The following is a 17,880-nucleotide window of genomic DNA, read 5'->3' as shown; positions in this document are numbered from 1 at the left end:
ATTTGCTTTTCCGTATTATAAGCTCAATCCAATTACCAAGTGACAAACATGCATGCAATATGTCTTATTTGTTATATCTCATCTATATATATTTACATAGATATAGTTATATAGATGACGTAATATGAGTGTAGGATAAATTTTTTAATAGATTTATGAAAAATAATAGCAAATTTTGTAGGGAAAAAAAAGGATCGAGTGAGAAATAAATATAAGTGGAGTTGAGCGTGAAGAAGTCCTTTTCTTTTTAAATTTTATCCGCCGTGTTGTTTGTGGGAGATTGAATTATTTATTATAACGTGCGTACCCTACCATTTTCATTTTCCAATCTATATAGTCCTTCCTTTTCTTTTTAATTGTCGTTTTAGGCTAATTCACACACATTAAAAAAGACTAATAGATGTACATGGATTTTCGAAAAATTATAATAAAATGACTAAAAATTCATTTTCATAAATGATTTACCGTTAATTCTGTTAAGCGTAGTAAGGGCATAATTGAGAAAAACGCAATAAATAATTCATTGGAATCCTAAAGTGACAATTATTTTGAAATTAAAAAAAAAATTCTAGAATGACAAATAAAATGGAAAGAATATAATGTAGTACATTATGTTATTTTAATTATTACGTAATTCGTATTTTTCGGTTTGATACTTTTGTTGGGAAAATTTATGGACTTGTGAATTTTGAGAGAGAGCCCTTCTTCTTTGGCTGTTATGAAAAAAAAAATGAAAGCAGTTTTTCGGTGTTAAGACAACACGATAAGTTTATTTTACAAATTAATAATAATAAATAAATAATAAAGGTAAAAACAATTGCTCATTTTGTATAGTTGCCTTGAGTTGAGGATCTTGAGGTGACTTGTCAAGATCTGGGGGGGCATATAATGAACTGGCAAATTAGTTCATTTGAATTGATGTATCAATGAGATTTTCCCCCAATTAGTATATTAACTCTATATATATAGGGATCTCCTAATTTTCTCTTATGCATTTTCTTTACCCTTTTGTTTTGGCCCAAATAATTATGAAACGCTGCCGTTCCCAACATTTCCACCAATCAGCCGTTCTTATTATTTTCTTTTCTCTTTATTTTTGAAGTAGCTCGACCACGACGCGTGTGCTTGATTTTCACTTTTCTTTTATTCCACTTCATGTAAAACGACGTCGTTTTGATCTCCATCGCCTCCTATTGCTGACCGACCCTCTTTTCCATCTCCAATGTCGGCCACCGCCTCACGCTCCATCCACGTCGACGCCCACCGCCCTTGCCGCCAACGTCACTTCCCACCGTATTTTCCTCCAATTGCAGGCGTTCTCCACTTTTGATCGCATCCGGAATCATCCGTATCCACCATGACTCATATCCTTCGTTAACTATTCTCTTCAACTTTTTTTGGTTTATGCATAATTAGTATGAATAATTTTATTTTTCAGATCTTTAACTTTTAATTCAAAATCCATGTTTTGATTTTCCCTTTTCTTTGTGAAATTAATTTCTTCTCGTAGAACCCAATTGAATTTCGTGCGTGTGTGTGTGTTTTCTTGCTCTGTTGTGTGCATATGTATTCTATGTATTTCTTAACCAGAATTAACGTGGAAGGCAGATAAAGGGCTATTGCTCGAACCACCGGCAAAGGGAAGTGTCAAGATGATGGCTTCACCCCTGAACTGCGCCCTGAACAGCGCCGTGAAAGGTAACGGCCGTTTTCTTTTCAATTTTGAATTTTTCTTCTAATATTTTTTCTCTGCTTCAATATTTTTCAGCATCCAGTTTGTTGTCCCAGTGATAATTCACGTCGAATGTCCGTGCAGAAAGATAAGGTGAGTTTACTATCATTCGGTGAATTTTTTCCGTTTTGCTTTTCAATTTCCCCTCTGCCTAAGATCTCAATCCTCTTGTAGTTATTTTTCTCTCCCTTCAGTTCCGTGTGAGATTCGCAAAAGTTTCGAGGGCTTTCGAACAAATTTGTTGTGTTTATCTGTTTTTTCTTCTCATACTTTTCGATTTTCTCTGCGTAGATTGCTGCTTTACGGAAGTGGATGAATCACTGCTCGATTTGCAAAATCCTTCCCTCTCTTCTCCTGTCTTCATCCAAAACCAATACAGGTGCTGTAGATTGAACAACTTTTATTACATAAATCTGTTTTTTATGGAGAATTTTTTTACTCTTGTTGCCAAAAGCGGTCGACAAAGCCGGGTCCCCCTACAACGATCTTGAGGACACCCTGGCTCGGGCCCACGCATGGATCAACGCCTCTCAAGCGTCCGGTGTTCCTATCGTCTTCATGAACATTCAAACCGAATCCCTACTCACCAAGGTGTATATTATTATATATATAATTCGAATATGTTTTCATCATAACTATATATCATTCGATTATTATTATTAATTTTTAATTTTTTTTTGTACATATCGGGAGATACAGCTTCTTCTACGGTGAATGCTGGATCGCTTGCTGACCTGTCGAACCTTGCAAACACGAGCATCTACGGTTTTGAGGATTACCACGGCGTGGACATTGGCGTTGTGAGAGGCGTTCTTCTATGGTTCTCCGCTCTCGCGGGGGAGATACCTGTTGAGATCAAAATCAAGGACACCGACACCAAGCTCGGATTCACCATCAGCAGAACTGAAGAGGTACCTTTATTGGAACGGAAACTTTCCGATCCGAATATTTATGATTTTTGAAAAATAGTTTCCTTCCGTTGCAAATTCCAGAAGTTCCGATTCCGATTTTTGTGATTTTTTTTGAATGGAATTGGAATACATTTATAGATTCTGAATTTCGATCCGATTTTAATCTGCGAAAGTATTCTCATTTTCTTTCCCAAATATTATACATTGTGTTTTTTTATTATTAAAGGTGACTAAAATAGAGATTTCTTTCATCCTGATTTCCAAAATTCCGATTTTTTGGAATGCAGGGGTTCATATACATATCGTCTGTGGTCGAAGCAGATAACCCTTTGGAGCGGTCGGGATTGAGCAGTCTCTACAAACAAGCATCGCTAGCATCGAGATTGCTCGTGGTTTCAAGAATATCGAACCGAAAGGTGCTCCCGTGGATGGTTTCTCCCGCAGGCGCAATCCGGTGCTTCGACACCGTTTCTCTCGGCCAAAAACTTTCGCTCCACCGCCACGCCAGGGTGGCAATCATAGTGCACGTCTTCTTGCGGGACCGGAGGGTGAACTACGCTAACGTGGGCAGCATCCGGGCCCGGGCCATGTCCACGTCAACGTCAGGCTCGCCTAATTTGGGGCGGCCCGTTAATCAGAGTCAGGTGGTGCCACTGGAAGTTGACGACCAAGAGGATTTGGAAGATGACTACGAGATCGAAGTTAGCGATGAGCCGGATATTACGCTTGAACGGAATAATGTAGGCGAGTTTTCGTTCCGTTTGCGCGATTTCGGTCTTACGGATAATTGTGTGTGAAAATGTGACTTATTATTATTACTCTTTTTGTGTTAATTGTTGGTTTTTGTTTTGGGAAAACTTAACTGAGCAACTCACATTTCTTGTTACGTAGTTCTTGTTATTGTAATTGGTATACTTCATTATTTTATGCACGATCTGTCCTACCTAATTTTTTTTCCTATCTGAAATTATTATTATTTTTTTTTACTATTTTTGAACCAATTTCTTGTAGACCGTAATGGAAGAAGTCTTCCAGCTTGAGGGTCTTCCTGACTTCATTCCGTAAAAGGTACAGTCAGCATGGTTTTTCTACTTCCATTTTCTATTTTTTTTTTCATTTTTCATATTTCACTGAAAACTCTCTTTATTTGAAAACTCTCTCGCATCATCTTTGATAAAATTGCAGATTTGCGCTTCATTTTGCTGCCAAATTTTGATGGGCAGATGGCGATCTTCTTGAACATACATTAAAAAAATGTGATTTCTTGGAATCAGTTGGAAGCGCAGGTGCACTACTTCTGAATAGTTGTATGGATTGGCTTTCATATATACCTTTCTTTCATTTGCATCTCAAAATCTTGCTCGGAAATTTATTTCATCCTGACATTTTCCAAATGGATAATTATAATAAATATATTTATTCATCTATGTTGGCCCATGGTGATCATGAAGGCATCAATTTGAGTTCAAATGGATCTTCCAAAACCTCCATCTTTAATTTCATTATCTGGTATGTTTACTTTTTATGTTTACTAAAGTTGGATCCGAACGTGAAAAGGTGAAACACATTATTATTTTTACTTTTTATGCGCCTCGGTTTTACTTGTCTGAACAATGCTATGTGGAATTAATGGAGGAGTTTGAACAGTAGATAAACTAATAAAGATGCAATAGATTGAGGTGGTGTGAATAAAAAGCTAAGTGCCTCGAGCAAATTATTCGTCCAATAAGAGAAGATTTAACTGTTTATTGATCTCGTTACAGTTTTGGTTTTGGCCAATAGAATATTCTGCTCATTTGTTATGTGTTGACTTTGGGAAGAAGATTATTTTTTAGGCTGCAACTTCGCTGATATGCGTTGTCTATTATTTATAGGTATTGATATCCTTATCCTCGATGAAACATAGTGCTGAAGAAAAAAAAAATTTAATTGCTCTCTGTTTTTTATAGTATATATTTGCAATGAAATCTCAATATTCACATATTATGATTTATTTAATATATAATGTATATATATTCGTGATCTGGTATATCAACTCTGTTTATTGTCAATATTGATTGCTTGTTATGGAGATGAGCTTGTTAAAGCCTATGAGATTTATAATTCACATTATACTCTTCTATTGCTAATAGACAAATGGGATTACGTAATAATCTTGTGTGTGTGTTTATGTATACATATATAATTATAACAAATACGTAGTTCAAGTTCCATTGCAACACCGAACATATTTTGTGGCCAAATCGGACATTTGTTTTAAAATAAAATGCTAAATTAATTTAGAATTTTTTAATCATGACAATAAACATGTAGTCAGTAATCTTCATGTGGTATGGTTGTAATTGTTTTTATTCCTGTAGTTGCTATGTATTTGTAGAAGTTTATATGTATATTTATTTTTTGTGAAAAATTAGCGTGAAAGCTACATTATGGGATTGATGCTCTGCATAATGTTCAATGCACCGCCGTTTATGTTCGATAGGAGAGAAGGCAACTCAACTATTTCCGATGCACTGTTATTCAATAGGAGAGACAGAGGGAGAGTCAAATTACATTTACAGTGCACGGCTCCGCATCAAAAGAGAGTATATTTTCCTAAACCTAAAACTGCTTGTTTGCATAATGTGTATGAATTTCTTTCTTTTGCTCAATTTTCTGACTTTTGGTGAACGCTACTGGAGTAAAGGAATGCGATATGAAATAAATGATGGCCGCAGTGTGTGGCCTCGAAACTGGCTCGACCAGAAGAAAGCCGACTGAGAATCATTTCTAGGTAACTTTCGTGATTCTCGTATTTTGTTCGATGTTAAGAACATTGAAAGTAAATTATGCCATTTTACATGTCTATGGCTCTGATAGGAAAAAATTAACTTCATGGGCAGGCCCCCCTTGCCGACGCCAATTCTTCGCATTGTGGGGATGCATATGGCTTTTAGTTTCAATTTGTGAGAGCCTATTCGTTGAAAATAATAATGAATGCGTGTTTATTCGCTATTTGTGCATTACCAATTATTTATGGGAGTTCGATTGATGTTACAATTAATTGTCTAGAGATTAGAAATGACTGAAAGTTAGGTGCTCAACTTTCTGTTCTAGCCGGTTTTTAGCTCTCACGTATTTTTTTCGAATGTGGCATTGAGGGTGAATGGTCATACTTATTTTATAATATGGCAGATACATTGCTACAGGCGTAGGAAAACAAAATTATAATCAGTGATGACCTTTATCTTTTTGTACGCTAATATGCTTTGGATTTTCTTTACTTGTCAGAAATTGGATATTTTTTTTTGTTTGTTCTGATGGTATTTATTTGCAAAGGGTTACTGATGCTTGCTGCGTTGAGTGGTGCGTGGCCTTTTAAGAATAAACAAGGTGTCATGAATTGAAGATGGCAAATCAACCCACCATTTCTTAGGAACTTCAACTTTCAATGAAAACACCGTTGTCCACGTTGGCTGTCTTGCCAAGATCAATCCAACGCCCCACTCGACTTAATTTACGGATTGGGTGTTGTACGGCTTGTTGTGGGTATATATAATCATATTTCATTAACTTTTGCCTTACAATTAATTAAGAACATAAATATATATTGTTTTGATTCTTAATTGTCTTTTTCTTTTCTCAGGCTGTGGAAGGGACTCGAATTTGTGGGGCGTCAAGAATTATAGGCGTTTAATTAAATCCAAGTCGTTTTGATGAAGGTTTACTTAATTGCTCAATAAATCTTGAACATGCCATAAGTATTATGCATATATAGTACTAATGACAAGTTCAAACGTTTATTGAAAATTAATTAAGGGGTCAAATACAAAAACACCCCTATACTATATACCGCTACATACTACACATAAATACAAAAAGGGGTCAAATACAAAAACACCCCTATACTATATACCGCTACATACTACACATAAATACAAAAACCTACAAAAACCTCCCAATTGTTAATTTTTGCCAAAATATGACAATAATACCCTTGTTAAAGCATATATATATATATATACTAGGTTAGAGCACCACGCAATGCGCGGTGCCGGTGACCTGTTTACATATTTTTGTAAAATGTGTTTTTTTACGCAGGCGTGAGTAATGAAGGGGATAACGAGATGCTACATCGAAGTTTCCCATTTCCTGATCAATATTAGAAGACTGAATATAAGGATCATATTAAAACAAAGCATTGTATATTGTGAGACGGGCTATGAAATAAGAGATACGATTGATATGTAAAAAGGTAAAAGGCCAAAAATTATATTTATTAATGATATAGAGTTGATGTTATACAAGTTAGTATTCTATGATATGTAAAGGATAGAATGTCCGTACATGATCATTGCAGAGACTCATTGTTGCAATGGATGATACTGGTTTATCCCAAGTTTATTATAAATAATTTAATAAATTAAAGTTTTCCTAAATCGTAAATCGTAAAATTTGATCGATTTGTTGATATTTAAGATTTATTTGATCATTTGAATCGACATAGGTATGAATAAATTGAATCGCAAATCATAAGATTTTTAGCTCGTTGTTGCGGATTTTCGTAAATGAGTCGCACGCGATTACAACCGAGGAGGAGTCGAAGCATGTTGCGTTGGTGGCGGATATTTCGGATATTGCAAGAGAGATCCACTTTGGGGTTAAATTTGCAATTTCGGTGGAGCTGGTGTGAAGATGGAGTAAGTATAGGGGCGATTTTGCAATTTTCAGAACTGTTTCAGTCAAGGAGGTGGATTTCGAGAAATTAAAAATTAACCCTCACTTGGGGGGAATTACCGGTTTAGGGACAAAAATTAATATGTTATATAATACATGGGCCAAAACTGTAAATATCCGAAGTTTATTATAACTAATATAGTAATTTAAAGTTTTCTTAAATCGTAAATCGTAAAATTTGATAGATTTGTGGTATTGAAGATTTATTTTAACATTTGAATCGACCTAGGTATGAATGAAATTAATCGTACAATTTGAATCTTAAATCATAAGATTTTAGGCTCGGTATTGCATTTTTTTGTAAATGAGTCACACATGGTTATAGCCAAGGAGTCGAAGCATGCCGCGTTGGTGGCTGATATTTCGGATATTGCAAGAGAGATCCACTTTGGGGTCAAATTTGCAATTTGGGCAGAGCGGCCGGGAAGATGGAGTAAGTATAGGGGTGATTCTGCAGTTTTCAAAACTTTTTCGTGCAGATAGGTGGATTTCTAGAAATTACAAATTGACACCGGCATGGGGCGCATTTCTGGTTTAAGAACAAAAATACAAAATGATATATAATATAGGGACCAAAACTATAATTATCGCAAGTTTATGATAAACAATATAATAAATAAAATGTTTCTTAAATCGTAAATCGTACAAATTGATCGATTTGCTGGTATTTAAGATTTATTTTAACATTTGAATCACCTTATGTAAGAATGAATTGAATCGTGAATCATAAGATTTTAAGCTCAGGATTGCGAAAATTCCTGAAGGAGTAACACCCGATTACAGCCGAGGAGGAGTCGAAGCATGTTGCGTTGGTGGCGGATATTTTGGGTATTGCAAGAGAGATCCACTTTGGGTCAAGTTTGCTATTTGTGTGGAGCGGATGGGAAGATGGAGTTAGTATAGGGGTGATTCTGCAATTTTTAGAAATATTTCAGCCAAGGAGGTGGATTTTCGTAAATTACAAATTTACCCCCATTTGTGGGGAATTGCCGGTTTACGAACCGAAATTAAAAATTGTATATAGTATAGGGACCAAAACTATAATTATCCCAACTTTATTAAAAATAATATAATAAATTACAGTTTTCTTAAATCGTAGATCGTAAAATTTGATTGATTTGTTGATATTTAAGATTGATTTTAACTTTTGTATCGACTTAGGTATAAATGAATTGAATCGTAAGATTTGTATCGTAAATCATAAGATTTTAAGCTCGGTATTGCGAATTTTCGCAAACGGATCACACGTGATTACAACTGAGGAGGATTCGAAGCATGCTGCGTTGCTGACGGATATTTCGAATAATTCCAGAGAGATCCACATTGGGACAAAATTTGCAATTTGAGTGGAGCAGAAGATGGAGTAAGTATAGGGGTGATTCTGTAATTTTCAGAACTGTTTCAGCAAGAGAGGTGGATTTCCATAAATTACTGATTGACTCCCACTTGGGGGGCATTTATATACTTACTCCATCTTCCCAGCCGCACTACCCAAATTGCAAATTTGACTCCAAATTGGATCTCTCTTGCAATATCCGCCACCAACGCAGTATGCTTCGACTCGTCCTCAGTTATAATCGTGTGTGACTCATTTACAAAAATTCGCAATACCGAGTTTAAAATCTTATGATTTACGATTCAAATCTTACGATTCAGTCTGTTCATACTTAAGTCGATTCAAAAGTTAAAATAAATTTTAAATATCAACAAAACGATCAGATTTTACGAATTACAATTTAAGAAAATTTTAATTTATTATATTATTTATAATGAACTTGCGATAATTACATATTTGATCCCTATAGTATATACCATTTATAATTTTGGTCCTTAAACCGGAAATGCCCCCCAAGTGGAGGTTAATTTGTAATTTCTGAAAATCCACCTCCCTGGCTGAAATAGTTGTGAAGATTGCAGAATCAACCCTATACTTACTCCATCTTCCTAACCGCTACACCCAAATTGCATATTTGACTCCAAAGAGTGGATCCCTCTTTCAATATCCAAAATATCCGTCACATCTACTAAAATTCGCAATAACGAGCAAACAATCTTATGATTTACGATTCAAATCTTAAGATTCAATTCACTCATATCTATGTCGATTCAAATGTTCAAATAAATCTTAACTATCAACAAATTTATCAAATTTTACGATTTTTGGTCCCCTATATTACATACATTTTTTTTAAAATTTTTGTCCTTAAACAAGAAATGCACCCCAAGTGGGGGTCAATTTGTAATTTCTGGAAATCCACTTCCTTGACTGAAACAATATTGGAAATTGCAGAATCACCGCTATACTTATAGCAAATTTAACACCAAAGTGGATCTCTCTTGCAATATCCGAAATATCTGCCACCAACGCAGTATGCTTCGACTCCTCAACTATAATCGCAGGTGACTCATTTACGAAAACTCGCAATACCGAGTATAAAATCTTATGATTTACGATTCAAATCTTACGATTCAATTATTCATACTTAAGTCGATTCAAATGTTAAAATAAATCTTAAATACCAGCAAAACGATCAAATTTTACGATTTCCGATTTAAGAAACAATAATTTATTATATTATTTATAATTAATGTGTTATAATTACTATTTTGGTCCCTATATTATATCCCATTTTTAGTTTTGGTCCTAAAACCGAAAATGCCCCCAAGTGGAGGTTAATTGGTAATTTCCGAAAATCCACCTCCCTAGCTGAAGCAGTTCTGAAAATTGCATAATCACCTCTATACTTACTCAATCTTCCTAACCGCTCCACCCAAATTGGAAATTTGATCCCAAAGTGGATCTCTCTTTCAATATCCAAAATATCCGCCACATTTATGAAAATTCGCAATAGCGAGCGTAAAATCGTATGATTTACGATTCAAATCTTACGATTAAATTCATTCATATCTATGTTGATTCAAATGTTAAAATAAATCTTTAATATCAACAAATCGATCAAATTTTACGATTTTTGGTCCCTATATTATTATACCTATTTTTAATTTTGGTCCTTAAACCAGAAATGCACCCCAAGTGGGGGTCAATTTGTAATTTTTGGAAATCCACCTCCCTGGCCGAAACATTTTTTTAAAATTACAGAATCACCCCTATACTTACTCCGTCTTCCCAGCCTATCCACCCAAATTGCATATTTAACCCCAAAGTGGATCTCTCTTGCAATATCTTAAATATCCGCCACCAACGCAGTATGTTTCAAGTCCTCCTTAGCTATAATCGCGTGTGACTCATTTACGAAAATTCGCATTACCGAGTTTAGAATCTTATGATTTACGATTCAAATCTTACGATTCAATTTATTCATACCTAAGTCGATTCAAATATTAAAATAAATCTTAAATATCGACAAAACGATCAAATTGTACAATTTACAATTGAAGAAAACTTTAATTTATTATATTATATATAATAAACATGTTATAATTACAGATTTGGTCCATATATTATATACCATTTTTAATATCGGCCTTTCAACCGAAAATGCCCCCAAGTGGAGGTCAATTTGTAATTTCCGAAAATCCACCTCCCTCGCTGAAATTGCAAATTTGACCCCAAAGAGTGGATCTCTCTTTCAATATCCAAAATATCCGCCACATTTACGAAAATTCGCAATAACGAGCATACAATCTTATGATTTACGATTCAATTCATTCTTATCTATGCCGATCCAAATGTTAAAATAAATCTTAAATATCAACTAATCGATCAAATTTTACGATTTTTGGTCCCTATACATTACATACATTTTTTTTTAATTTGGTCCTTAAACAAGAAATTCACCCCAAGTTGGGGTCAATTTGTAATTTCTGGAAATCCACCTCCCTGGCCGAAACAGTTTTGAAAATTGCAGAACCACCCATATACTTACTCCATATTCCCAGCCGCTCCGCCCAAATTGCAGATTTAACCCCAAAGTGGATCTCTCTTGCAATATCCGAAAGATTTTAAACTCGGTATTGCGAATTTACGAAAATTCACAATACCGAGTTTAAAATCTTTTGATTTACGATTCAAATCTTACGATTCAATTATTCATACCTAAGTCGATTCAAATGTTAAAATAAATCTTAAATATCGACAAAACGATCAAATTTTACGATTTACGATTTAAGAAAACAATAATTTATTATATTATTTATAATAAACGTGTTATAATTACTATTTTGGTCCCTATATTATATACCATTTTAAAGTATTTAAACCGGAAATGCCCCCAAGTGGAAATCAAGTTGTAATTTCCGAAAATCCACATCTCTGGCTGAAACAGTTGGGAAGATTGAAGAATCACCCCTATACTTACTCCATATTCCTAGCCGCTCCACCCTAATTACAAATTTGATTTCAATATCCAAAATATTCGCCACATTTATTATCACAAGTTTATCATAAATAATATAATACCTTTAAAGTTTTCATAAATCGTAAATCGTAAAATTTGATCGATTTGTTGATATTTAAGACAACAAATCCACCTCCCGTCCGACACAGTTTTGAAAATTGAAGAATCACCCCTATACTTACTCCATCTTCCCAGTCGCTCCACCCAAATTTTACCTAATCGTAAAAAAAAAGATAAAAAAAGATGCAGCCTAAAAATCAATTTATGAAAGTATATCGAAAAACATAATACGATAAGTTCTTGTATTCACCCGAGGCACCCGGCACCGCGCATTGCGCGGTGCTCTACACTAGTATATATATATATATATATATATATATATATATATATATATATATATATATATATATATATATATATACACACACATTACCCATATATTTGAGAGTAAATAACTATTTTTTGTCCCGCAAGAGATGACCTAGAGGTTGGAGCAAGTGAGTCTGTGTCAATTGACCCAGGTTCGAATTCCCTTGCCAAGTACGGTCGCTAAGTCGAGCTTGTCACACATGGTTAGTCTAGTGTGGTTTACATCTCTCGTATTGTTTGCAAGCTATTATATGAGAGTGTAGGTTTACCCAATACACCTATATAGTTGGTTGCGAGTTCCTTCATTACAAGGGAGAAAAAAAAAGTAAATACTTTTGGATCATGCAATACTCATTGTTTGGTAATTATATTAAACTACATATCATTGACTTTAAGGAATTTTTCAGACACCTAATTCTAAAAAATAATTATTAGCCTTTCGAGTCGTGTAGGTCTAGTTGTGACTTTGTAGCGGGCGTGGATTAAGGTTTTTTTTATGTAATTGGTAATATTCGTTTTTTTACATGACTGAATATGATTATTGTACTACAATATATAACCGAGAATACAATTTTTGATTGAAAATGGGAAAAAGAAACGGTGAATACACCAAAGGAACATAATATAACTAGAGTTGACTACACAGTGTAGTTTTATTTTTTTTGTTTTTTTTCTTTTTTTTGAGAAAAGGAAAATTTCATATCAGAGAATTGATTTAACTATTACAATGTTTTGAATTTCCAGTGGCAAGGAACCGGAAAGAGTCAGGTCTTTAAAAGACAATTGAGCTAAAGCATGAGCAGCACCATTCCCATTCCGACGTATATGAAGAGTAGAGAAAAACTCGAAACATGGTATAACAGCATGAATGTCCACAATAAGATTTCCATACGTTGATCGATCCTCATATTTAACATAGTAAACTCCTTGATATTGCACTCTCCTTTCCCGTTAATTAAATTCCTTTTTTGCTTATTAAGTATCGCCATTATTGTTGGAGGTGGTTCTTCAAAGAGATGATATATGAGAGAATTCAATGACTCTGAATTCGTTTAATTAAGTACAATAAATATAAAATCAGAGATTCACACAAATTATTTGATAAATGATTGTGTAATTGGAGCGGGATTTAAACAACACAAGTTTTAAATTATTATCCACAAAGTATATAACTTGTGAATGTGCTTTTACAGGCGAAAACATTATTAAAACAATATTTCAAAGAATATAAAGAGAGAAGTAAAAAAATTCTTTGTTGTGAAGAAATCCCAAGTTGATTTCTTCGTACAAGACTTCCTAGAATCGATGACAATCTATACTCAACAAAACTCTAGTATTAGAGACTAATATTCAATGATATTGAATACAAACATACTCAATTTTGTAGTGAGAAAAATACAAACAAAAAACCAAGGTGTTCCGACACCCAAAACTCTCTGCTCTCTTAAAAAATCATTGAGAAATGAACTGATGATTTCTCCTATATATAGAATTCGAGAACCCCTTGTATTGCACGAAATAAACACACTATAATAAATAATAAGTTAGTGGATTAGTGGGTTAGTGGATCAATTAATCATATGCTAAAAATAATTAATCACTAAGCTATAAATAACCACACACTAACAAGCAATAATAAACCCAATTATTTTTAATAAAATAAAATTGGTTTAAAGAAAGTTATAATAAAATAAATGGTAAATTAGACTCACACCTAGCTCAAGGTATGCTAAAATAACTTTAAGGTCTCTATGGTATCAATAATTACATTCATCCCCTGAAACATAGTTAGAAACTCTAATGGGATAATGCATTGGATACGTTATTTCGTTAGGGTTCTAATGGACTATTACTTTTAGCTAGTGGTGGAGACAATATAGAGTTAGGGGATGACATGGCTTCCGCAACATTTCTTAAAGCACACATAACTCTTTGTTATCTCCACCGCTTCCTAAAACAAATAGTCCTTTAGAACTCTATCGGAATAACGTATCCGATGCATTATCCCATTAGAATTTCTAACTATGTTTCGGGGGTGAGTGTAATTATCGAACCACAGGGACCTCAAAGTTGTTTTAGCATACTACAGGGGTGTGGGTGTAATTCACCCTAAAATAAATTATATATTTGACTTAGAAAAGTCAAATATCCAACAATATATCGTGCAGGTTTTATTTCTTAAACACAAGAAGATTTATGCAAGACTAAACTAATCATTATATATAAAACTCAAATTTCTTTCTGAAACCATGTATACATTCCTTTTGGGAATGCAATCCTCAGGTTATATATTTTCGAGATGACTGCAATCAAACACAACCTTGTAGTACATTGCATAGAAAATTAAAACAATATATATATAGTGGCGAATCCAGGATTTTTGTCAAGGGGGTTCGAAATTGTACAATAAAAAGATTAAATATCACTCTATAAAAATAGTAGATCAAAAGTTTATAATTTACAAATTTTAGGTGAATTGTGGAAATATTTATAGAAAAAAAAAAAGGTAAAAATATCAGATTTTGCAAGGATGGGATTTAGATCTTGTGACCTTTGTGAGCTATTAATGAATGGAGACTAGCTTTACAACCTCAACCAACAGCCTTTTCCATCAATGTAGGTATAATAGTACTATTTCTATAAATCAAGGGTGTGCAACTGCACACCCTAGTCCATAGCCAGATCCGTCACTGTATATATATATATATATATATATATATATATATATATATATATATATATATATAAAATTACCTTGCACGCACGGTTTGATATACTTGTTCAATGGCATACTCTTCTCTGGTGCAAATCTGAGTGTGTAGTTATTAGGAAAATTGGCTCCCATGCAAAGTGTATGGCCATTGGCCAATCAGCAGTCATTGCTTGTTATACCTTAGTTTCGATATCTTTTCGACCTCGTACAATGTCTGAACGCTAGCTACCTAGTTCATCGGATTTATCTAGCCTAATTATTAATCCGAGTGTAAAGTACATGAATCGAGTTTTTCAAATATTGATTATTCGTAAAAAATATTGTTACTTTATCAGCGTTGTTTATTCTTTTCTATGCAGTATATATATACACACACACCGGCGCAGAGAGAGAGAGAGAGAGAGAGAGAGAGAGAGAGAGAGAGAGAGAGAGAGAGAGAGAGAGAGAGAGAGAGATTACTAAATACGGAGTATGTGGACCATATAGTAGAAAAAAGGAAGAGATTTGGTTGTTATGTAAGGTTCTTTTTTTTTGACAAAAGTTGTTATGTAAGGTTCTTTTATGCTTATATATATTCCTTCTAAGAAAATATAAGTAAAAAAATATCTTGAATATAACTACTATAAATCTGAAATTGCATACAGTATAGTAATATTTGGTTAAAAAATTAAGAAAATGATTTACCATATAACAAAATAGAAGAAAATAAAAAATAAAAATAAAAAAGGATTAAATAAAAGTGATTCCTAGGGTTTTTTGACATGTTTCAAGGTCGAACAGACAACGAAACAAAGGTTAACTGCAAACCAAGATATCGAAAACGACAAGCGCAGCATTGCAACCACTCACCCGTTTCCATGTTCCGATATATCGACCGAACACCATTTCGTCGTCTATCGTTTTCTAAGTTCTCCCGATTTCGTAAAAATCGGTAAGTACATAGATAGGTAATTTATAGTAAGAAATAAAAACGATATCAAAATTAGAAAGGTGACTCGTATCAAATGGAAGTAGAGAGGGTGTGGAGTGGAACTCTACTCCATAAGGGGGGGCGGTGTGATTATTTCGTTCAATAGTTGAGCAGTTTTTATAGGCTTCATAACATAGAATATTTTTCCCAAGATATTTTTTGGCACGTGTGAGATAATTATGTTTTGTAATTGAATATTTTTGCTCACACGTGAGAAAAAAAAAATTCGTTTGACTGACTGGTGAGATTTATAGTCAATCCTTTTGTGAGTCCTCTCCCCCCACCTTCAACAACCAATTCCTAAAATCACACAAATGCATTAACGATTTTATTTTATTATTATAGTATATATACACACACACCATAGAGATATTAAATATATATATGTATATATAATAAAAGAATTGTTCTCTGATTTATATGTTTAATTAGTATTGTTTTAAATTCTTTGTTTGTGTCCTTGGAATTATTTATGCAGGAATTGGGTGGCAACATCACATGTCCTTTTTTATTTCCCATCTAACACTTTCTCGTCTACCCTTCGCTCCTTTTTTTTTTCGTACTTGCACTAGTGGAGCCAGTATTTTAAGTTCAGGTGACCGAATAATGCACCAAAACTTTTATGAGAGGGGCTGATAATCGAGGGTGTATCCAAGCAATGGCTTGGGAGGGCAGCCGCACCTACAGAAAATAAAATTGTCTTTTTTTTTATTGATTTTCATTCATGTATCTTTAGATTATAGTATATTCGCCCCTCTTAAAAAACAAATTACCCTCTTATAATACATGATTTCTAAGTTTAGAAAGTTTAAATAATTATATAATGATCATATTATTATAATTTTAAAAAAAAAAACCGCTTAATCGAAATATCCCAAAAAAAAATTTGGGGCTCTGTTCCCAAAACCTCATAATTCCATAGTTTATTTTTTCTCAAACTCTCGCGCCTCCCCATAAAAATGATCCAGGGTTCGCCCCTGCCGATAATGCTATACATATACGAAGAATTATAAATTTTCTTCATATAAAATAATGGAAATTTGAAAATTTATAAATTTCTATACATCCTGGCTCCACCACTGCGTGCGTGTTGCGATAGCCTTCAACACCGACAGACTGTCAGCTTCTTGGTTACTTTAATTACTTAGTAGTGCAGTGTTTCTCATTTCTTGTGAACTTTTCAGGGCAACTTAGAACCTTTAGTACTTAATAATCTCATTTAAATATTTATTTTTGTTGGTCCCGAATTGGAGTCTATGTGGTAAAGTACTATTAATTTTTACATTAATTAAAGATAATTCATATAGACCTGATTAAATATATAAATTATATAGTATATTTACAACTTATTTTTGTATGACTTCAGAAGAATGAGTCCACCGTCGTTTTATTCTTTCTCGAAATCGATGTAATTTTGGATTTCATTTCTAACTTTTCCCAACTCAATAATAACTATTTTTTTTTGTTTTCTCATAAATATATAGAAAATTGTACAATATGTCATTGATGTGTAAATAAATATATTTGAATCTTAGAAATCATATGTAATATAATATAATTTAAATGATTTCCCTTATTCTCTATTTTTTTAAGAATTGTCTACTTATTCAATTCAATGTGATTCCACATTAAACTAAAGGGTGATTTAGAGGTTTGATGTATATGATGATATCATTTAGCCCTAATATATATTTAAAGCAGACTATATGTTAAAATCCCTCCGAAATAAAATTTCATAAGCAATAAAGACACATTCATTTTTGTTGTGTTGATAAAAGTTTTTCGCTCCTTCATTTCACAAAAATACTCACTTATTTTTATTAGCGTAAGCCCCTCTGAGTGTGGTATGGGTGCGTATGCGAATAATGCAGGCGCATACTGAATCATATAGAAGTTTTGTTAATACTAATAACACGAGAAGTTTTTTAATAATTAGAATAAATACAGGGGGTGTTAATTGCAATACACCTTGATTTTTTTTTTCCAGGAAATTTCAAAAATATGATTCCCTCTCTCTTACTTTGGAGAGAGAAAGGGAAAATGAGACGGTACTTCTGGTTATTTACACTAGATGGATTTGAATCGTAAATCTATACATAATCATACACACT

The 17,880-nt window shown here is 33.5% G+C and overlaps 1 protein-coding gene across 42 annotated transcripts; it reads left to right on the top strand.

The window, feature by feature from the left end:
• Nucleotides 1-805: 805 nt before the first annotated feature.
• LOC105965821 (uncharacterized) lies at nt 806-6,929 on the top strand. Of its 42 annotated transcripts, none has more exons than XR_016034681.1 (15): nt 1,207-1,348; nt 1,605-1,698; nt 1,769-1,825; nt 2,024-2,111; nt 2,187-2,323; nt 2,426-2,643; nt 2,931-3,383; nt 3,655-3,711; nt 3,829-3,929; nt 5,058-5,228; nt 5,330-5,416; nt 5,526-5,588; nt 5,962-6,171; nt 6,269-6,344; nt 6,724-6,929. XR_016034681.1 is itself a non-coding variant. In XM_088826341.1 (9 exons), the coding sequence occupies exons 5-8, from the start codon at nt 2,248-2,250 to the stop codon at nt 3,706-3,708; spliced, it is 801 nt and encodes a 266-aa protein (XP_088682467.1). In that variant the 5' UTR covers nt 1,207-1,348; nt 1,605-1,698; nt 1,769-1,825; nt 2,024-2,111; nt 2,187-2,247; the 3' UTR covers nt 3,709-3,711; nt 3,829-4,127. The 42 variants fall into 42 exon arrangements, 12 of the variants coding, with proteins under 12 accessions (XP_088682468.1, XP_088682469.1, XP_088682470.1 ...); XR_016034704.1 differs by having other exon boundaries at nt 1,329-1,364; nt 1,598-1,698; nt 2,432-2,643; XR_016034693.1 differs by adding an exon at nt 4,095-4,152 and having other exon boundaries at nt 1,057-1,364; nt 1,598-1,698; nt 2,024-2,323; nt 2,432-2,643; nt 6,269-6,929.
• Nucleotides 6,930-17,880: the final 10,951 nt, after the last annotated feature.

Source organism: Erythranthe guttata, chromosome 12 (genome assembly GCF_056151865.1).
Source record: "Erythranthe guttata isolate IM_541 chromosome 12, IM_541, whole genome shotgun sequence".
Classification (NCBI taxonomy): domain Eukaryota; kingdom Viridiplantae; phylum Streptophyta; class Magnoliopsida; order Lamiales; family Phrymaceae; genus Erythranthe; species Erythranthe guttata.
The sequence above is the reverse complement of the archived record's forward strand: the minus strand, read 5'-3'. Positions and strand labels throughout refer to the sequence as shown.

Coding starts and splice junctions, on each gene's coding strand:
- LOC105965821 (XM_088826338.1), top strand. CDS start 2,248: ATGGATCAACGCCTCTCAAGCGTCCGGTGTTCCTATCGTCTTCATGAA. Junction 2,324..2,425: donor CCGAATCCCTACTCACCAAG/GTGTATATTATT, acceptor ACATATCGGGAG/ATACAGCTTCTTCTACGGTG. Junction 2,644..2,930: donor CCATCAGCAGAACTGAAGAG/GTACCTTTATTG, acceptor TTTGGAATGCAG/GGGTTCATATACATATCGTC.